This window comes from Aethalodelphis obliquidens, unplaced genomic scaffold (genome assembly GCF_003676395.1).
Source record: "Aethalodelphis obliquidens isolate GAN/ISIS:26980383/991018 unplaced genomic scaffold, ASM367639v1 scaffold1, whole genome shotgun sequence".
Taxonomy (NCBI): Eukaryota; Metazoa; Chordata; class Mammalia; order Artiodactyla; family Delphinidae; genus Aethalodelphis; species Aethalodelphis obliquidens.
The window spans coordinates 103,880,198-103,902,590 of NW_020837945.1; the positions used below are offsets into that span (position 1 = coordinate 103,880,198).

The 22,393-nt window shown below is 38.1% G+C and overlaps 2 protein-coding genes across 4 annotated transcripts in view; one reads left to right on the plus strand and one right to left on the minus strand.

Annotated features, from left to right (window-relative positions):
• Nucleotides 1-6,046: 6,046 nt before the first annotated feature.
• Nucleotides 6,047-17,293, plus strand: TRIM59 (tripartite motif containing 59). 2 transcript variants are annotated; one of them, XM_027112933.1, is made up of 2 exons: nt 6,047-6,089; nt 14,284-17,293. In XM_027112933.1, the coding sequence occupies exon 2, from the start codon at nt 14,287-14,289 to the stop codon at nt 15,493-15,495; it is 1,209 nt and encodes a 402-aa protein (XP_026968734.1). In that variant the 5' UTR covers nt 6,047-6,089; nt 14,284-14,286; the 3' UTR covers nt 15,496-17,293. The 2 variants fall into 2 exon arrangements, with proteins under 2 accessions (XP_026968734.1, XP_026968724.1); XM_027112923.1 differs by lacking the exon at nt 6,047-6,089 and adding an exon at nt 7,046-7,116.
• A 713-nt stretch (nt 17,294-18,006) lies between these two features.
• The window catches only part of SMC4 (structural maintenance of chromosomes 4), a 35,214-nt gene continuing 30,827 nt past the window's right edge, over nt 18,007-22,393 (minus strand). For both annotated transcript variants that reach the window (XM_027112943.1, XM_027112948.1), the window contains 6 exons: nt 21,777-21,921; nt 21,325-21,498; nt 20,714-20,896; nt 20,348-20,580; nt 19,643-19,826; nt 18,007-19,190 (listed from right to left, as the gene is read on the minus strand). In XM_027112943.1, the coding sequence (XP_026968744.1) occupies nt 19,038-19,190; nt 19,643-19,826; nt 20,348-20,580; nt 20,714-20,896; nt 21,325-21,498; nt 21,777-21,921 (1,072 nt within the window). In that variant the 3' untranslated portion in view covers nt 18,007-19,037. The remainder of the gene's footprint in view (nt 19,191-19,642; nt 19,827-20,347; nt 20,581-20,713; nt 20,897-21,324; nt 21,499-21,776; nt 21,922-22,393) is intronic.

Consider the following 22,393-nt stretch of genomic DNA (forward strand, 5'->3'; position numbering starts at 1 on the left):
CTGTCAATGGACATTTATTTCCACGTTTTGGCTATTGTAAATAGCGCTGCTATGAACATAGGGGTGCATGTATCTTTTTGAATTATAGTTTTGTCCAGATATATTCCCAGGAGTGGGATTGCTGGGTCATATGGTAATTCTATTTTTAGTTTTCTGAGGAACCTCCATACTGTTCTCCATAGTGTCTGTACCAACTTACATTCCCACCAACAGTGTAGGAGGGTTCCCTTTTCTCCACACCCTCTCCAGCATTTATTGTTTTTTTAATTAATTATTTATTAATTTTGGCTGCGTTGGGTCTTCATTGTTGTGCGTGGGCTTTCTCTAGTTGCAGTGAGCAGGGGCCACTCATCGTTGCGGTGCGCAGGCTTCTCATTGTGGTGACCTCCCCTGTTGGGAAGCATGGGCTCTAGGGTGCGCGGGCTTCAGTAGTTGTGGCTCGCGGGCTCTAGAGAGCAGGCTCAGTAGTTGTGGCGCACGGGCTTAGTTGCTCTGTGGCATGTGGCATCTTCCCGGACCAGGGCTCGAACCCGTGTCCCCTGCATTGGCAGGCTGATTCCCAACCACTGCACCACCAGAGAAGTCCCAGCATTTATTGTTTGTAGACTTTTTAATGATGGTCATTCTGACCGGGATGAGGTGATACCTCATTGTAGTTTTGATTTGCATTTCTCTAATAATTAGCGATGTTGAGCAGCTTTTCATGTGCCTACTGGCCATCTGTATGTCTTCTTTGAAGAAATGTCTATTAAGGTCTTCTGCCCATTTTTCAGTTGGGTGTTTTTTGTTGTTGTTGAGTTGTATGAGCTGTTTGTATATTTTAGATATTAAGCCCTTGTCAGTTGCATCATTTGCAAATATTCTTTTCCATTCCGTAGGTTGTCTTTTCGTTTTGTTTTCCTTTGCTGTGCAAAATCTTGTAAGTTTGATTAGGTTCCATTTGCCTATTTTTGTTTCTATTTCTATTGCCTTGGGAGACTGACCTAAGAAAACATTGGTACGATTTATGTCACAGAATGTTTTGCCTATGCTCTCTTCTAGGAGTTTTATGATATCATGTCTCATGTTTAAGTCTTTAAGCCATTTTGAGTTTATTTTTGTGCATGGCGTGAGGGTGTGTTCTAACTGAACGAATGTTTCTTGATTTTTCAACTGTGATGCCAACCAGGCTTGGGAATATATTAGCCACTCTCAGACTTGTCTTTCTTGCTGCAAATCCAACTATTCTAAATAGAGGAGATAGAGACCATAACCTGAAAATGTGGTGTAGTACAGATATGACCAATGAGGATCTAATTTTGAGGTGGGCAGACACTCTGATTTGTATCTACTATAGAAACCTCTCTATGGACCTCAAAACAGGTGAAGGTCACCTATGTGCAGCTCCAGCTACCAGGTCACCAGTCACAGCAGTCTGGGGAATTCCACACTTCAGATCTAGACTCCTTGTCCCAGTTTGCTGTACAATCACTCTAGACTACAGTTTATCTGATATTATCATTTAAAAGTACTATATCTGAGTGTTAGCTCACTTAGAAAAGCAACTTGAGTACAGGACCTATGTTTTTGTATCTTTCATGTTGTGCATTTATTAGGCAAAAACCAAATATTGGTTTGATGAAATAGATTAGAGAATTAAATGACTGTATCAAAATTAAAATTCTGTGAATGACATATAAGAAAAAATTCTTGAAATTCAAAATGTTTGGATAATTAAAATAAATGTGATGATGGCATAACAGTTACACAGAATGTTCTAGAAAATTGAATATTAAGTGCCTAAATTAAGAGATCTCCAAATTTATTTAAGGTTAAAGCCACCCATAAAACTGAACATTTAAAAAAACTTGTGGCATATGATCCAACAAATTCCACTTCTGGTATTTATTTGAAGGAAACAAAAAAACTACCTTGAAAAGGTATCTGCACCCCCTTGTTCATTGCAGGATTATTTACAATAGCCAAGACATGAAAGGAACCTAAGAGTTGATTGATGGATAAATGGATAAAGAAGTCGTGATATATATAAAAAGAAGGAAATCTTGCCATTTGTGATGACATGGATGGACCTTAACAGCATTACGCTAAGTGACAGAGAAAGACAAATACTGAAAGATCTGTTATATGTGGAATCTACCCCCCTGCCAAAAAAAACTCACAAAACTCATTGATACAGAGAACAGATTGGTGGTGTGAACAGAGGCAATGGCGTGGGGAGTGGTTGAAATGGGTGAAGGTTTCAAAAGGTACAAACTTCCAGTTATAAAATAAGCAAGTCACTGGGGCTGTAATGTACAGCATGATGACTATAGTTAATGATTCTGTATTATATATTTGAAAGTTGTTAAAAGAGTAGATCTTAAAAGTTCTAAACACAAGAAAAAAATTGTAACTGTGGCGATGGATGTTAACTAGACTTATTGTGGTGATCATTTTGCAATATATACAAATATCAAATCATTTTGTTGTACACCTGAAACAAATATGTTATCTGTCAATTATATCTTAATTAAAAAACCAGTTAGTGGCTCCCCACTCAAAAAAAAGTTAGCAGCGGACTTCCCTGGTGGCGCAGTGGTTAAGAATCCACCTGCCAATGCAGGGGACATTGGTCCAGGAAGATCCCACATGCCGCGGAGCAACTAAGCACCACAACTACTGAGCCTGCTCTCTAGAGCCTGCGAGCCACAACTACCGAGCCCATGTCTGCAACTACCGAAGCCCACAACTACTGAAGCCCACATGCCTAGAGCCCGTGCTCTGCAACGAGAGAAGCCACCACAACGAGAAGCCCGCGCACCACAATCAAGAGTAGCCCCCGCTCACCACAACTAGAGAAAGCCCGTGTGCAGAAACGAAGACCCAACGCAGCCAAAAAAAAAAAAAAAAAAAAAAAGCAGCATTTGAAATAAAATGATTCTTAATGATAGACGATAAGTGAAAGGGAAACTAGTTAGGAGGTAAACTACTGTTGAACAGAAGACATCCTTTTAGTTTTCCAAGCTGCATTCAGAGATACAGCTGAAAAGGACTGTGTGAAAATAAATTCTATGTAATATATTCTAATGTTTAAAACTGTGTAGTTTATATAATTTTAGGTACTAATATCAAACTTGGGCTCAAACTCAGGTTATTTAAGGCAATGCCAACATGGTCAGTAGGCTTTTCTCTTCTGAAGATGAGGTTTTTCTAGATTGCGTCTAAGATCTCTTCCAATTCCAAATCCCTGAGTCTGTGAACTCCACTGCATCATGCTGAGTGCTTTTCTTTCCGGATAAAATGGCCTTCTCAGAACTGTTAGGTAAATCCTCCTAGCTCATTGTCCCTGACTCACTGCCACTGTAATCATGGCACCAGTTGTGGCTGTGCTTTCTTTGAAGTCCTAGAGATGAACCATGGGTGCCTTATAATTTGGAAAATCGCATGTTCTCTTTACTATAATTCTGTGAGGCCAATGTGATGGGAGACAACAGAGAGGTATTTAAACTCAGTAGCTATTAAAACCCCAAATCAGAAAGTGTTTTAGCTTGCCTACGGGGCACCTCTCTGTGACTGAGGCCTCCTGTTTTGGCTCTGGAGACAGAAGTAGAGAGTCTGACCTAAGCACCAAAGTTTGTCATAAAATTCATGTTTTATTGCCTCCTCTTCGTATGACCTGTTAATAACCACAAAAAATTTCTCATCTTTTATCCTTTTCCTGCATTCCAGCAAAAGGAGATTGGTGCAAGTATGCAGGCAGAGACCCAGAGCAGCTGAGCTTTCTCCCTCCTCACTTTTTTTTTTTGGGTGGCTGAGCACCTTAGCACCTCAGAGTTTCAAGCTTATGGATTTTAAGCATGTACTTGTACATCTGAGTGTTACTCTTGTCTAGTCTTTCCAGGCCAACATTATCTTCTGGAGAGTGCATGAATCACAGTCCATGAACCCACGTATGCCAAGAGTTGACTGTTGTTGCTGAGGCCGCCGTTGTTTTTGTAGGCTTCTGTAGCTCTCTGCCACTTCCTGGTCATGCTGGGTTATAGAAATCTTTGGTAGAGTTGGGAATCCATGGGCCTCTAAGCCAGTCTCCCTGTAGGAACAGATGTAGCCCTTCCTTTTAGGTGTCATAGATTCCCTCCACTAGGTCCGATTAATCTCTATTCGGGGGCTTCTCTCTTTTTACTTCTCCCAAACATTCAGCCTCTTCCCTTCAATGTTATTTATCTCAATGGATTGAGGAGATTGAGGCTTTTTGGAAAACAAATGCCAGTGAAGTCTAGTGAAAGGTACTTCTGCTTTCTTGCTACATACATAACTCTTTAGGTAAGGAAGTGCAGGGGGAAACACAGGTGGGAAAAATTATAGCTCAAGGCATTATTCAGCAATATTCATGCATTCTAGAGGCAATTACACTTAAATTTAAAAAAATATTAAGACTTTATCTTATTTTTAGAGAAATTTTACGTTCACAGCAAAATTGAGGGGAAGGTACAGAGATTTCCCATATATTTCCTGCCCTACTCCCCATGCATAGTCTCCCACATTATCAACATCCTCCACTAGAGTGATACCTTTGTTACAAGTGATGCATCTACATGGACACATCATAATCATTCAAAGTCCATTGTTAACATCTGCCTTATACTTTTTTTAAGAAAGAATATTTTTACAGAAGTATACTGCATTTATTGCTATGGAAAGAGTCACAACATATTGTTTTGACAGCAAGTTAAAAAACTGTTTATCAGGATGACTACAATGTTTAAATAGAAAACCTATGTGCATAATAAAATCTAAACGGATATATGCCACCTTGTTAACAGCGGATATCTTGGATATCACTGGAATCCACACATCATAAGCAAACTCTTCAGCAGCTGAATTGGTGAAGACATCTGAGATGGACTCAGGACTCACTGATATTACTTTTATTCTGTTTAATATTTTTCTGTAATTTACTGTATAAGAAACTAAGACCTGAAAGTACCGGCAATGCACAGTATACAGAGGCTCATAGCTTTATTTAGCACAGCTGTAAATGACCTCTAACTCCATTTTAGAGAGGGAAGCTGTGATGAAAGTGTCTTGCCATACAGCTGGATAAAGTCTCTGAAGAAAAAGAAACTGCGAAGGGACTACTGAACTGTTTGCTTTCTAATTCTAAGGGTTAAGAAGGTGAAATAGGGACTTGGAGGAAAAATTGAACTGGAACTCAGGACTTCTTTGCAACAGTCATTGCCAGGCAATAATGTCATAACGTGGAAAGAGGGGGCAGAGGTGGGAGGAAGAATAGGGAGAGACAGAGGGAGATAGTCCTAAATGAGTCCTAAGGTCCCAGTAGCCCGCAGAGATAGGTCTCCTTAAGTACAAGAGAATTCTCAATAATCAGAAGCCCTCTCCTCCTATGCTGAACCAATTACTCTGCTGGGTTTATGTCTCCAGATACCGTAAACAAAAGGAAACCCGGGCTTAGGGGAGGACGGCGCTTGCCCACTGGGGTGCGTTTGCGCTCAGGAAGCCTCAGGGAACCTATTAAGTCACAATGCAAGACGCCGCGCTTTAAAGTCTAGAATCAGGACGTGCCGGCTTGGCTCAAGGTTAAAAAAAAAATAGCCCTACGAATCCTTTTTGTAAATATCGTCTGCCTCCGCCAGGCCCCGCCTTTCCCGGGACGCCATCCCGCGGCCCCAAGAGGGACTCCAGGCCAGGGTCACGGCTGCAAGAAGCACCCCCGCACACTGAAGCGTCCCCTGCGGCGCGCCTCTGGAGCTCCGGAGCGGCAGCCCACGCCTAGTGCGCAGGCACAGAAAACTCGCCGCGGGCCTCGTGCCAAGTCCTAGAGATCGCGCCCCCGCCTCGGCCCCAGGAGTCGGCGGTTTACTTTCGAACAGCGGCCCCGCGCTCTTCCTATTGGCTGATGCTACGCAGTTGAAGGTTGCCGGGAGACTGCGCCTGCGTCTTGAGGCTCTCAAGCCCCGCCTCATCTGGGAACCTGAAGGCCCTCTGGGCAGAGGAGGGAGGGCGGGAATTTGAGTAGCTCTCTGCGTCAGCCCGCAGGCTGTGGAGCTCTGTTTCTGCTGGTGGAGTTGCCTGGTTTTCCCTTCCCCACGGTGAGTTTATAAGGAGCTTCTCTTCGGTCCGACAAGGCGGCTCTTGGTCCCTCTTCTTTCCCTGTAGCGCAGGCTGGTGTACTGCATGTGTTTGGGGCTTGGTGATGGAGAGGGCTAGCTTGGGCCCCGCGTCTTGGGTCCCTCTTGTTCCAGGTGGAGAGTTTGGGGGACCTCGTTTTCCTCCCGCCAATAAGGAACTGCATTTCCGTGAGGGAGAAGGCCCTCTGTGGTGGGGAGGCGGAGAGAAGCTGGACTCCGCCGAGCTGGGCGGCCTCGCGGCGGCTCGGAAAGGAGGGCGCCGAGGCGCGTTGGGAGAGAGGCCCGGGAGGATTTGTCACAAACCTTCGGGAAGGGGAAGGGCAAAGGCACTGCTGTTTCGAGCCCCTTCTCTGGGAGGCGTTCTCATTGGACTTAACCGCGTAGGTGTAGTTATGCCCATTTTACAGATGTGAAACGTCAGTTCTGAGGGGCACTAGGTAAAACTGACCCAGGGTCTGTCAGCATTTAAATGGCAGAATTGAGAGATGAACAGACGTATTAATGGGTATAACCTAAATCAAGATTTATAATTTTAAGCTGGCAAAATATTTCACTCTCATGGGTGCTACTTGTCTTCCAGTTAACTTTCAGCAGTCTAAAATGACGGTGAATGTTTGCTCCGTCATCACGATTGTTGGCTAATATTTTCAAGAGCTCATAAGATACTTGACGCTATAAAAAGAGGTCCTTTGTGGCAATTTATTTGGTCACAGACTTGGGCTTTTCAAGGTACAGGTGATACCGATCCTGCTGCACCACAGCTGTTGATATTTGTCGCTACTTTTAAAAAAACACAGTGACGCTTAGGGAAGGTAAACGTCAAAGACAGTGAAATTACCACGATATCGATATCATACTTAACATACGTTTTGAGAATATAAGTCTAGAACATTAAGATAAAATTATTTTTATTTTAGAATAAAAATAAAAGAATCTGAAAAAGTTGAAGATATATATTCAGTCTGCAAACCAGAAGGTCAACGAAGTGGTAAGTTCTGGGAGATTAAGTAAATACCAAAGAAATTTTCAGTAAATTTTTACTGAGCGTGTGATTTAAAATGTAAGGGGAAAGTTTTAAATCTTTTGAAAAAAGGTGTGTATGTTGGTGGTGTATAAAATTCAAACCATATAGAAGGATCATAAAGTGAAAAGTAAACAACTCCCTTATCTGACCTATATCTTAAAGTTAGTCACTGTTAACTCTTGTTTACTCTTCTAGAAATCTTACAAGGATGTGTGTATCTTAATACAGACACACACATTTAACACATACAGATCTGCAAGTTGAATTTATTAAGTTATCTGGATACCTTTTTACCATATATTTTCATATTGGTCTGCATTCCATTTTAATGACCAAGTAGCTATCCTTTAAGGTACCATAGTTTATTCTGGCAAGACGAAATTTTAGTTTTGGGTGATATTAGTTTTTTTTTTTCTTTTTAATTTATTTATTTATTTTTGGCTGCACTGGGTCTTCATTGCTACGTGCGGGCCTTTCTCTAGTTGCGTCGAGCGGGGGCTACTCTTCGTTGCAGTGTGGGCTTCTCACTGCGGTGGCTCCTCTGGTTGCTGAGCACGGGCTCTAGATGGGTGGGCTTCAGTAGTTATGCCATGCAGGCTCAGTAGTTGTGGCTCGCAGGCTCTAGAGCACAGGCTCAGTAGTTGTGGCTCACGGGCTTAGTTGCTCCACGGCATGTGGAATCTTCCTGGACCAGGGCTCGAACCCGTGTCCCCTGCATTGGCAGGCGGATTCTCAACCTCTGTGCCACCAGGGAAGTCCAGTGATGTTAGTTTTAACATTTCTTTTCAGCAAACATATTGCTGAATTTTTCCCACCAAATATATATGTATTTTTCACTTTTAAAAATATTTTAAAAAAGCAAAGAAAATCTTAACTGCTCGTATCAGTTCCTGGTTAAATTGCATTAATAGTTTCTTTTTTAGTTTGGGGAAACAGGTTGATGTCAAAATGCAGGAAAACAGTGCAAATGGGCAGAGTTAAAATCAGATCTGACCATAGGATTTTGTTTTGAAAGAGTTAGGTGATCCTTCATTATTTTTGTACATTTATATGTACAAAAGTATTTTAAAAATCTTGCCCCATATTTATAGATGGCACAAATGTAGTATTTCTAAAGTAAGTCTTGAATTGCATAAAATGTGCTTTTTATTAGGTAGGGCCACAAAGATGTGAGACCCAGCCTGGGAAGTGGCACCTCTTGAATTTTCCCAGACTTATAGCTGACTCACTCTAAGTCCTAGAGCAAGGCATCTAACTATAATGTGGCAAATTTCTCTTCAGAAGGTGTAAAATGTAATGAATGTTTTATAACCATTCATGTGTAGAGATGAAAGGCAATAATGCATTAGGGAATTAAAACTTAAAGAATAGTTTACACAGGAGAATGGGTAATGATATTTTTGGTACTGCCCAGTTCTCCATCATCTGCTGTCAGTGCTGACCATCCATAATATGCTGGTTAGACATTATGGAGTCTCCATAGGAAATCGGCCCTCTGGAGAAAGACTGCATAGAAAGTTTAGAAATTCAGTAATGTGTTTATTTTTGACACTTAAGCACAAGACATTTGTGAAATAATTTATACGTAGATGATTTAGCTTCAGGTTTATTTCCGAAAAGATTTCTTTTTTACGTTCATATTTCTTGGTGACTTTTTTTTTTTTTTTTTTTTTCCGGTATGTGGGCCTCTCACTGTTGTGGCCTCTCCCGTTGCGGAGCACAGGCTCCAGAGGCGCAGGCTCAGCGGCCACGGCTCACGGGCCCAGCTGCTCCGCAGCACGTGGGATCTTCCCGGACCAGGGCACAAACCCGTGTCCCCTGCATTGGCAGGCGGACTCGCAACCACTGCGCCACCAGGGAAGCCCTCTTGGTGACTTTTAAAAGGGAAGCAGAACATCTTGAACTAAGTTATCAATTTGTACTTGGGCTTTTAGTACCCACTGGAGGAAAATAACATTTTACATGGGTTATTTTAATTTTTTTTGTTTTTTAAAATTATATATTAATATAAATCAATTCTAAAATTAATTTGACGGGAAAGGCTGGTTAATAGGCAAGACACTTAAACATTTTAAAGTTTTTTTATTGTTTTGAAACATACATAAAATTTACCATTTCAACCTTTTTTTTTTTTTTTTGCGGTACGCGGGCCTCTCACCGTTGCACCGTTGCGGCCTCTCCCGTTGCGGAGCACAGGCCCCGGACGCGCAGGCCCAGTGGCCACGGCCCAAGAGCCCAGCCGCTCCGCGGTATGCGGGACCCTCCCGGACCAGGGCACGAACCCGCGTCCCCTGCATCGGCAGGCGAACTCCCAACCACTGCGCCACCAGGGAAGCCCCATTTTAACCGTTTTTAAGAGTGTAGTCAGTGGCATTAAGTACATCCCACATTGTTGTGCAACCATCACCATCTATCTTCCGAACTTTTTCACGTTTCCAAAGTGAAACTGTGCACTCATTAAATAACAACTCTCCAAAGTCCCCTGTAGCCCCTGGCTTGTTTATTTAAAAAGCCAGCTCTTGGGTTTATCAACTCTAACAATTTTCTATATTTTAATTCATGGTTTTCATCATGCATTAGAATTTTCTTCTGCTTTTCCTAGGTTCATTTTCTTTTCTCTCTTTTTTTTTAGATAAATCCTTTTTATACTACTTCTGTTTGTTAATGAAAGTATATGGCTTCAGCTCTGCCATGTAGAACTTTTTTTTAACCCTGTAGATTTTGCTAAAGAGTATTTTTATTATTTCATATGGATAAATTACATCTTGGCTGGGTATAGAATTCTTAGGTCATATCCTTTTCCTTCCAGATCCTTGTGGATATTGATTGCTACATGTCTTTTAGCATTCCTAGTTGCTCTGGAGATGTTCTGGTTATCTACTGCTGTGTAACAAACGTCTGATGGTTTGGATGGCTGCATGTCCAAGATGGCTTTTTCACTCACATGTCTGGCACCTCATTGCTTCTCCTTTTGGCCTCTCTCATCAGCAGAGTAGCCTAGACTTTTCACATAGCGAAGAGGCAGCAATCTGCTAGGCTAGCTAAGGGCTATACCCAGAACTGTCATAGTGTCACTTGTATCAGATTGTTCAGAGCAGTCACATGTCCTGTCCAGATCTTTTTTTTTTTTTTAACTATTTATTTATTTATTTGGCTGCATGGGGTCTTAGTTGCGGCACGCGGGATCTTCGGCGCGGCATGCGGGCTTCTCTCTAGTTGTGGTGCAGGCTCCACAGCACATGGGCTTACTTGCCCCACAGCATGTGGGATCTTAGTTCCCTGACCAGGGATCAAATCCACTTCCTGTGCATTGGAAGGCAGATTCTTAACCACTGGACCACCAGGGAAGCCCCAAGCCCAGATCTTTTTGAGGGGAGAATAGATTTCATCTCTTGATAGGAGAATACCAGCAAAGTCACATCAGAGAACAACATGTGGGAGTTAATTGTTGTGGCCATCTTTGGAAATTATAGTCTCCCAGAGAATTCTGACACTATTATGTATTGTTTTCCTTTTTGGGGTATCTTACTTTTCTTCCTGGATGCATGTGGGATTGTCTTTATTTCTTTATTTAAAATTTTAATATTTTAAATTGTATGTTAATAGTTGAAAGTAAAACAGAACTTAGGCTTATAATGAAAAACAGCAGCCTCCTGCCCTCACTCTCCCCACTCTTGATTCCTGCTTTCCAGAAGCAGTCACTTCATTTCTTTTAAATATTTCTTTTGGTATTGCTTCTTTATTCATAAATAATTTGCTTTTAATGTGATTTCTTGATTTTTCACTTTTAGGCATGTATTGACTTCTTAAAAGAGAAGATTAAGATAAAACAAAGTTCTTAAACTTTGTTTCCTTCCCTTATTCCCTCCTCCCAACATAATTTTGTCAGTTTCTTAGTTTGGGCTGTTATAACAAAAATACCATAGACTAGGTGGCTTAAACAACAGTCATTTATGTTTTTGCAGTTTTGGAGGCTGGGAAGTCCAGGATCAGGATGCTGGCAAAGTTGGGTTCTGGAGAAAGCTCTCTTCCTGCTTTGCAGGTGGCCATTTTCCTGCTGTGTCTTCACATGGCCAAGAGCAGAGAAAGAGAGGCAGCAAGCCCTGTATCTCTTCTTCCTATAAGGGCCTAATCTCATTCATGAGGGCTCTACTCGGATGACCTAATTACCTCCCAAAGGCTCTACCTCATTAATACCATCACATTAAGGGTTACGATTTCAACTTACGAGTTTGGGGAGACACATTGAATCCTTAACAGTCATGCTTTTTGGTAAAATCAATATTTAATATTTAAAATATTATAACAAATAGGACAATTGAGCTATATAATGTGTTGTAGTATTTCCTCTTTTCATGATTCCATCACTTTTCCCTAAATTTAGTTTTCTCATTACCTCTCAATATGTTCAGACACGTGAAATGTTGTCAGTTCCATTTATTTACTTAAAAGCATTCCTTCTGGATTTGTCTTCTTCCTCCAGACTACTATTTCTCTAGGCTTGCTGCACAGTTATCCAGGACTTCATTTCATAGTTATCCTGGTGAGAATTATTGTTTTTCTTTTCTTCCTGCAGCAGCTTCTTTAGAAAGGGTGGGTGATGGGTGGTTCAGTTTTGAGACCTCTTGTGTTAAACTATCTTTAGACTATCTACAAAATTTATTTACTTTGTCTGAGTATAGAATTTTAGGTTGGAAGCCATGTTTTCCCGAGAATATTGAAGAATTGCTTCATTGTCTTCTAGTTTCCAGTGTTGTTACATACACACAGCATAGCTAAATCCAAGATGTTCATACCAGAAAATATTCTTTGGAAAATTTTTTTGCTCCTTTATTCCCCCTCAGGAGTCTAGGCTGGTTATGGAAAATTTCTGATGCATAAAATTTCATACTAGTTTCTGTAAAAACTAGCCCCTAAGCATGATAGCCACCTTTATCTTCTGTTTCTCAGGCAGCAACCAGAGTTAGAAAGTTCCTGGCCTTACGTAGTTATTTTCAACCAGGCTTACTTCTGTTAGCCAGTTCTGACTTTCAAATTTGTTGCCTAAAATCAGTTTTTCAAAAATCAGCTAGAAGAGGGTAGTCTTAGATTTGATTTCTGTATCTTCAAGTTATCTACACGTTTCTGATTAAATTTTGTTAAAAATTTTATGTGCTATGGAAGTAACTTTTGAGACCAGGATATTTGCTTCCACTTTATGTAAGTTTAAGAGATGATATTTTCTTTACAATATTGTTATTGAATATCTTCATTCTAAAGAAAGTTGAGCTTTTGGGTCCTTAAATGAGTTCCCAGGGAAAATGATTTCTAACTTTTTGACAAATATAGGACTTCGGAGGGAAAGGTTGGGTTCTGTTTTAGGGTTGATTTTTGGTACTTACATTAAATAACTCTAATATTAAATCTAAATTGAATATATGTCCAATGCTCACATTTTATTCCTTTGCAAAGTGCTATTCTGTTTATTCCTTCATTATGAATTCTGACATCACTGAAATAAACTGAGAAACGTTTTTCTTGGGTGGTTTTTCTATTTCAGAGCTCTCTGTAGGTAAAGGGTAGTCATAAAGGCTTCCCAACATGTAGGCACTTAAATTTATCTGCAGTGAATGTCATCTTCTGTTGTCCAGTTATTTTTGTTTCCTGGAATGCCTCACAGTTCAGGCTTATTAGTCTCTCACATGTTGGCTCATTACGGTTCTTAATATTGTCAGTCTGAATGGAGTATTTTCTATTTTCTGATGGACTCTTGATAAAAGCTTTTCCTAAGCAGAGATTTTGCTATTTAAAGAAAAAAAAAAACCCCCAAAACTAAGGTCTGGCATTTTATTAACATTGGTCTCTTAAGGGGCAGTGTTTATTCAACCAACATTGAGTTAATGCCTACTGTGTGTCAACTTCTGTGCTTAGATACAATTCCTGCCCTTATTGCAGGCTTATATTCTAATGTATTGAAAAATGTTACAAAATTATTTATTTTTTTGACTGCGCTACGCAGCTTGTGGGATATTAGTTCCCTGACCAGGCATCGAACCCAGGCCCCGGTAGTGAAAGTGCTGAGTCCTAACCACTGGACCTGCAGGAATTCCAACAAAATTCTTTTAAATAAACTCCATCTAAGTGCTCGCTATAAAGTAGAAGTGCAGTGTTCAGTGAGATTAGGGGACCTAATCTGGGGGAGGAGGTGGGACTCAGTTTGAGACTTGAAGAATGAATGAGTTGGGTTTTGCAATTGGTGAAGATGAGGTGCATAAGAGCTGTAAAAAAAAGTCTGAAGAGGTTTTTGTTTCTTAAAAGTACAATTAGTTATTTGTAGATACTTCTAACAGTTTTTATAGAGGAGGATTTGGTAAGCTTTAGATTTTGCATGAATGGCACGTGGAAGGCTTGTTGGAAATATCGGTAATAGCTTGCCGAGACGTCAAGTTACTTGTGTCAGAGAGGGTCTCTGAACTGTTGCTGGATTTCTTTCATGAAGGAAAGATGACTAATGATGTTCTTTACCACTAATGCTCTAGTGGTCCGTAATTCGTAATTACCACAATCAACACTTCATCTTTCAAACTTTTTTATCGCAAGGACTAATTCAGAAATATTACTCCCTTCCAAATCTTAAAATTAATATTACTTGATACTGTTACACTGTGCTGATTCAGGGCTTTAAGCATACACGCTAATATTCCAAAATTCAAGAAGCTTGAAATTTATAGAACAGTTAGAAATTTAATAACTTACTTTAGAAACTATGGTTGAGCCAACTGAGAGTGTGAATTGAAGAATGTAATTTTGTTAAGAATTAACTTTTTATTTCATAGAAATATTTAGTCTTACCTATTCATGATTTGTGTATAGTTTTGATTTTAGCATCTTAGAATGTAAAAAGTTGCACAGACGAGTTATAATCATTAAATAGACTTCAACAGAACACCCCAAAGTAAATAAGCTCTTAAAGGTGATCAATTATTCAGTGTTAGGAATTGCATTATATAGAAAGCTAATTTTAAAAATCTTACTCTTTTAAATGACAAGTACAGTATATTAACAATTTGGAGGTTAACACCTAAAACTTTACATAATATGTGCATGTGTCTTTGTTATATGTAGAATTAAAATACTTTTTTCTCTTGACAGGAAATGCACAATTTTGAGGATGAGTTAACATGTCCTATTTGTTACAGTATTTTTGAAGATCCTCGTGTACTACCATGCTCTCATACATTTTGTAGAAATTGCTTGGAAAATGTTCTACAGGCATCTGGTAACTTTTATATATGGAGACCTTTACGCATTCCACTCAAGTGCCCTAACTGCAGAAGTATTATTGAAATTGCTCCAACTGGTATTGAGTCTTTACCTGTTAATTTTGCGTTAAGGGCTATTATTGAAAAGTACCAGCAAGAAGACCATCCAGATATTGTCACCTGCCCTGAACATTACAGGCAGCCGTTAAATGTTTACTGTCTCCTGGATAAAAAATTAGTTTGTGGTCATTGCCTTACCATAGGTCAACATCATGGTCATCCTATAGATGACCTTCAAAGTGCCTATATGAAAGAAAAGGACACGCCTGAAAAACTGCTTGAACAGTTAACTGACACACACTGGGCAGATCTTACCCGTCTTATTGAAAAGCTGGAAGAACAAAAATCTCTTTCAGAGAAAATGGTCCAAGGTGATAAGGAAGTTGTTCTCCAGTATTTTAAGGAGCTTAGTGATACATTAGAACAAAAAAAAAAATTTTTCCTAACTGCTCTTTGTGACGTTGGCAATCTGATTAATCTAGAATATACTCCACAAATTGAAAGAATGAAAGAAATAAGAGAGCAGCAGCGTGAATTAGTGACACTGACAACATCTTTACGAGAAGAGCCTCCTCTTAAATTTCTTGAAAAAGTTGATGATGTCCGCCAACGTGTGCAGGTCTTGAAACAAAGACCACTCCCTGAGGTCCAGCCTGTTGAAATTTATCCTCAAGTAAGCCAAGTACTGAAAGAAGAATGGAGCAGAACAGAAATTGGACAGATTAAGAAACTTCTCATTCCTGAAATGAAAATTTCTTCAAAAAGGATGCCATGTTCCTGGCCTGATAAGGAGGAAAAAGAAGTTGAATTTTTAAAGATTCTAAACATTGTTATAGTTACACTAATTTCAGTGATGCTGACGCTGATCCTCTTTTTTAACCAACACATAATGACCTTTTTAAATGAAATCACCTCAATATGTTTTTCTGAAGCCTCTCTATCTGTTTACCAAAGTTTATATAAGAATGTGCATGATTTAAAGAATATACTGTGTCACACTTTATATTTACTGAAGGAATTCATGTGGAAAATAATTTGTTGAAAATTCAAATCTGAATTGTTTAAGTAGGCTTATTCTGTACAGCAGAGACTAATTAATGACCATTGCTAAATGGAGCAATAGGGGTAGCATGGATAAATAAAATAGCAAGCTAAGGTTTATTAGAGTTGCAACAAATATAATCCCTTTCATGCTTCTGTTGAAGAGAAAATGTGTCATCAAAAGTTAGAAATGAGACAATGTCTCTCGTTTTCTGAAAACCAGAACAAAATCTAGTAATTACTTGATTTTGAGTATTATCCCATTTCTATTGGTTTGAGAGGTTGACTTAATATCACTGTGATATTTAAATATTCTTGTACCAATATTATCTTTTAGCATTATACACTGCAGTGGTTGGCTCTGCAGTTCTTTGTGTATACGTAGCTTTTAATTAAAAGATGGCAAAATCCCGAAAGGTGAAAGCTTGACACTTTTGAATGGACAAATGATGGTGAGAAGAGGTTTTAAATTCAAGTAGCAAAGTCTCATAGTGAGAGTGGATTGCTTACATTGAAGATGTGTTTGATCAAATGTACATGATCCACACACAGTGTGTTTTAGGTAGATTTAAGAGCTCTAAAATGTTTATATCAGCATTCACTCCTAATAAAGCTATTGCTTTGGGAACGCTGAAGTGCCATTGGGGACCAAACAGTAACATTCCCTAGTACTTATTATTCTATGGTTTGTGTAAATTTATTTTAGGATTGTATTTAATTTTGTGTAGTCTTAGTCATGTCAGTCAAATCAGTTCTTGGCTAAAAACTCTAAAACATGTTACTAGAATGGAATATTATTGATATATCCCACCCTCATCATATTTGAATGGCATCATGTTAACTGTTAGGTCTAAAATTTTCTGTTGAACTTTCTCTTATGCTGATGCCAAAGTACCAATAATTCGATCGTATTTTCTTGAATTGTGTTATAAAGGGAGCCTACTTAGTCATTAAGTCAAATCCCTTTGATTTAGTTTCCTTTTTATTAACAGGGGCTGAACCGTGGTGCTTGTGGTAGGGCTCTTAGCCCTTTTGTCCTTGTAACCCTAAGTACAAGCTCACTCACTTTCCAGAAATTCCAAATTGGCTCTTGGATCACATATTTAGGAGCCTTACTTAGTTCACACATTTTCCAGGTCAGATTAGGTCCTATAGCTGTGACTGTACTCAGGGCACTAGTTCTAAAATACTCCTTAGTGTCTTATCTACTGAGAACAAGTCTGAACACTAAGACGGCTGGCTGTATTGTCAATTTATGATCAGAATCAGAATATCAGAATCAGAATAGCACGACTAACTGTTGTGTGGGCAAAGAACATCTGGAGGTGGAGGAGGTATATATTCAGCTTACCAACTAACTTTAGACTGAAGTTGCATCGACTTGATTAAAGTACTAGGTACAACACAAAAATGCCACATACTTTTTGGAATACGTATAAATATTAGCACTGAAATGTTAGGTATTATGTGTCAAAATTGTAATCTCATATTTCTCGTGTGTATTAATCCTCACTTTTGTAGATTAGGAAACAGACACAAAAGTAAATTGCCCAAGGCCATGTATCTAGTATATGAGACTCCATGTATTTTCAGAGTTCATCTGTCGTGCTACCTTTTTAAAGGATTTAAGCCAAGATTTTTTAATCTATGTCTATGAATCACAGCTAAAAACTGAAGCATTTTAAGTTTGACCTTAATATTTTTTGTAACTTGCCAGTTTTTAGTAGAACTTTACTGTTGGGTAAATTTTATGTAGTGTGCGTGCATATAGTCAAATATACAAATAACTGAGTCTTATACATGCTCTTCTTTTTGTATTTTTATCAGGAGGATGAGACTGTAAAATTTAAAGTATGTAATCCTGAAATATTTCTAAGTTTATGTATAACAAAAGTATATATTTTAATAAACTCATTTTGATATAAGCATTGAGTGGCTTAATAGGGCAGTCAAACTCGGGAGTGGTTGCTTTGGGATTTTCATATGGACTTACGGGCACTATCTACTTTAACTCTTTAAAAGTTAGTACTGGGCGCTTCCCTTGGTGGTGCAGTGGTTAAGAATCCGCCTGCCAACGCAGGGGACACAGGTTCGAGCCCTGGTCTGGGAAGATCCCACATGCCGTGGAGCAACTAAGCCCGTGCGCCACAACTACTGAGCCTGCGCTCTAGATACAGTGTGCCACAATTACTGCCCACGTGCCTAGAGCCCGTACTCCACAACAAGCCACCGCAATGAGAAGCCTGCGCACCACAACAGAGTAGCCCCTGCTCTCAGCAACTAGAGAAAACCCACGTGCAGCAGTGAAGACTCAATGCAGCACCAAATTAAATAAATGGATAAAATAAAATAAAAAGTACTAAGCTTTACTCCATTGGTTATTAAAATATAATATAAAAATATTAAATTCCATTCACCTGTTCTCACCAATGAAAAAGCCCTTGATTATGTTGATACTTTTTTCTAGTTACTTTTCCCTTGTATAATCTTGATTTAAAACAAATGACCATACTTGAGTTATAGATCTTGCTTTATTTAACTCCATGCTAATGTATTTACACTTTTAACAGTTATATTATGATACAGACTGTCTTTGTTGGGTTTTAGTACCTAAACAATACTGCATTGAACAACATGGTAATTTTTAATTCCTCAGGATCAATATTCTAGAAACTGAATAGCTAGGGCAGACTTTTGATTCAATACCAAAATTTCTTTTGAAAACCAAGTGGTTGCTGGCTTCCAGTAGCATAATAATATTCTTGGGTCAATACAGTGTAACACAACAACAAAAAACCCTTGACAACTTGATGGGCAAACAGCACTCCATCTTAATTGCCATTTATACTAAGGAAATTAGTCTTTATACACTTTATTCTTTTCCTGAAGTGGGTATTTTTCCTTTTCAACTAATGAGATAGCCAAGTTATTTCAGACATATTTGCTGACCCTTTTTGCAAGTGTTTTAAACAGTCAAGCATATCAAGTTTTAGAAAAGAACACAATATTTAAATTCTCATCCTTATAATTCAGAATGACGGTTAAAAAAAAAATGTTCCTAGGATTTGGGTAATAGTGACTATCTAAATTACTAAGTGAAATACCTTAAAAATTTTACTATAGTAGCAGTTGATAGGCTTCTCCAGCGTAGGTCAAAGGTCCATCAGAGTATGCTGTGTCTTGGTAACATGATCTAGTTTAGAACTGTACTGTTCACTTTTAACTCTGCAGGTAGCAGTTTGGGGCTAAGGGTAAGTCACCTGACCCCCCCACCCCCCGCCCCAGGCATCTTATTTTCTCCATAGTCTGCTGCTTATAAAGTTGTCAGTTTCTTACAATCTCCTAGAAGCAGGTATAGAGAATATTTTATCACACTTATAACATGTCTCTTAAGTAACAGCATAAAATAGAAACTAGTTATATGATCCAGTTTAAGAATATGTATTTTATATAATTTATAACCCTTTACAAACAGAAAGTCAGTAAATACAGTACGCTGAATCTGCGGTGATTCAATCTGAGAAATCTTCAGTATAAACAAGTTTAGCAAAGTCCTTTAGATGCAATTTCTTTTGGGTTTACTGCAACACTTTTTGTTATATTGTATGTCTTGTAAATTCCAATAAGTCTATCTGAAATCTCAAACATATTATTTCGAAGAGAAATTATTATGAACTGGGCATTTTTTGTTTGTTCCTAAAGAGAAAGAAAGAATAAATTAGAAAAATTATACAATAAACATCTAAGCTTTACTTCCCTGAAATATTTCTTGACAGTAAATTCAACATGACATAATTAATTAACATGAAGAATGACAACATGGATAATTCATGAAACAGTATTTGGGTTTGAGAAGAATTCGGGTATTTGGAAGGATCGTTGCCTAGAATTCTTCTAGTAGAAAAAAGATATAGAAAAAAATTTCTAGCTGTGTTTCTGCTACTAATTTACATTATCCATTTATATTTCACTTTTCCAAAATGGAACTATTTGGCTGAAATAAAGGATGTGGCCTCCTTTAATACCATGGGATATGGGATTAGAGAACAGGGAAAAAAGCTCAAAAGAAATAAGTCAAAGAATTTCATCTGTAATGTTTAGGGAATCCATAAAATTTTCAGAATGAAAAGCTCTAAATGATTACTTACATATATATAAAATGCAACAATGGAAACATTTTTGAAATCAAGGGCTGCATCAATCTCATCCATGAAGTACAGGGGAGTGGGTTTGTAGTGGTGAAGAGCAAATACTAAAGCCAATGAACTAAGTGTTTTCTCTCCTCCCGAAAGGTTGAAGATCTTCTTCCAACTTTTCTTAGGTGGTCGGACACTGAAATAATTAAGAAAATCTCGTCAGTCCAATTACTTGTAAAGCTAAATTAAGACTTCGTGATTTGTTTCCCATAACTGGCTTCTACCACCTTCCTTGGGAATCTCTAATTTCCTTTTCACGAATATAAACTTTTGAGGGGTTCTTTTATAAACATGTTATTGGAGGATGAACACACAGGAACACCTGACAAAAATTTAAGATTTAAACAGCAAGCTACTAAGTAATTCTTGGTATTTTCCCTCTGTTTCCAATGCACTTTTTGCTTTGCAATTTTAAAATACATATGTTAGATTGAAATGCCTCGAAAATTAGACAAATATTCTGTAAAATCAAGTATTTACTGTTTGCCTAGAATTTATGCTGTAAACTAATATCCAAGCAAACTAGTACTTACGAAATAAAATAAGTTGTACATCTAACCTTCACATCCCACCCCTAAAAAAAATACTGAGTTTGGAGAATATGTAGAGAGATATAACAGAAGAATCCGAAACTCAGTATACAGCATAATTACAAACCTGAACGTGATTCCTTCAGAGAAAGGATCCAAGCTGTCTACAAGCTCCAGCTCAGCATCACCTCCCAAAGTAAGCATTTGGTAATTTTCCTTTAATTTATTTGTTATTATATAAAAACCTGCCATGAATTCATTAAGCCTTTGTTTCCGAAGATCTTCATGTGCCTGTCTAAAATTATCTCTTTCATAAGTAATTTTGTCCAATTCTGCTACCCGCTGTAAATATAATTCTTCCTATGAAAAGAATGAGAAAAACATCAATTCAGTTATACATTTGAGATGAGAAATAACACTGCTAATTATATAAAATAAAGGCCACAATTTAGGCTAAGGTGTAGAGACTTCCTATTACACAGTTTATTTGTACCTTCTTTTTATACTCTGCAATGGCACCAAGGTTTGGTTTCATTTCATGACACTGGGCTTCCAAGAGTGCAATTTGATTTGTTATGGAATCTGGGTTCTTGATTGCTTCAAGATCTTCTGGGCTTAGAAGTGGAATCTCTTCAACAGGATTATCTTCTATGGGATGCAATGATATTTTTGAAATCTAAAAGTTTAAGTTAGATCAGTGTTAGAAAAGGCATAGTATTATAATTCATTGTTAAACCTCACAAATTAATATGACAAACTGCCTATCAAAACAACATATACTAAGGAGTAATTTGTGTATCAACTATGTTTCAAAGGACTTCAAGAAAAATAGTTGTAGTGTTCCAGGTGTTCATGTAGCCATTTGTTAAAATCTCCGTTATCAGCCCTGGGCTGAAAATGTTGACTAATTCTGACCATTATGCATATTTTTCTGTATATAATAACTCCTATATACTGTTCATTTTGCCCCTATAAACCTGAGAAGTGATTATACACCATGAAATTAAGAATCACAACATACCTCAAAAACACAAAAACAAACCCTAACCTTTTTTCATAAAGGATATCTTAAAGTTACATTTAACTATCCATAACAATTCTCACCTCTTTTTGCCAGTATTTTATTTTAGAATTATGTTCACCAATATGACCATCTACTTGTTCAAGTTTCAACTTAATACTAAGTGCATCTTTTTGAAGAGCATGTTCATTTTCCTGAATTACTTTTAGTTCTTTAAGTAGGTTACGATGTTCTTTCTGGATCTCTGGTAAGGACTCCTAAAAACCAAGAAGAAATGCTACAGATATGATCTTCTCAAACAGAACAGGGACTTTCACATTACAAAGATGAAGAAGCAAGCAATCTCTCCCCACGCCCCTTCCACTTTAAATGAAAATGTTTTTATTTACAGAAAAGTTCCAATACAGTACTCATTTTTACTGTACAGATGAAAGTTAATATAAGTTTAACTTATTGAGTGCTTACTAGGCAAGGTATTGACATCTATAAATCTTAATTGCTTGAAATACCATTCTCTCCCCTCTCCACGTCTTACCTCTGCAGCATTTGCATTCTTTACGACCTCTGCTGCTTTGTCTTCAAGACTTTTTAGCTCCGCTGTTAAGTCATCTACTTCTTTCTCAGTATCTTTTATTTCTTTCTCTGTGCGAAAGACAGAGTCTTGTGCTTTTTTAAGATTTCTAAACAAGCAAAATCATATATTAAAAATGTGGTAATGTGTGATTTGTTATTCTACTTCTGAAAACCTACCAAAGAACTTTTCATGACATCAATGTAACATTTTTTTCATCATATTTTAAAATTTATGATTTACTAAAATCCTTGAATTGGTTTTTTATGTTTATATATACACTTGTGGGATATTGTATATTTTATTAAACTCTCAGTATAAATTAATAAAACTTCCTTATATAAGCTTTTAGACTTAGACTATGAAGCAAAATTGTCCACTGGATTATTATTATATTCTTGTCATTTTCTTGTCAGATTGGAGATTCTTAAATCTTTACACCCATGAAGCTATACCATCAAGTAAATAAATACGCCCTGGTTCAAGTCAGGGCAAACAAGTGTTTTTGGCAGGGTGGAGCGGGGAGGAAACTGGACACACACACACACACACACACACACACACACACACACACACACACA

Coding starts and splice junctions, on each gene's coding strand:
- TRIM59 (XM_027112933.1), top strand. CDS start 14,287: ATGCACAATTTTGAGGATGAGTTAACATGTCCTATTTGTTACAGTATT.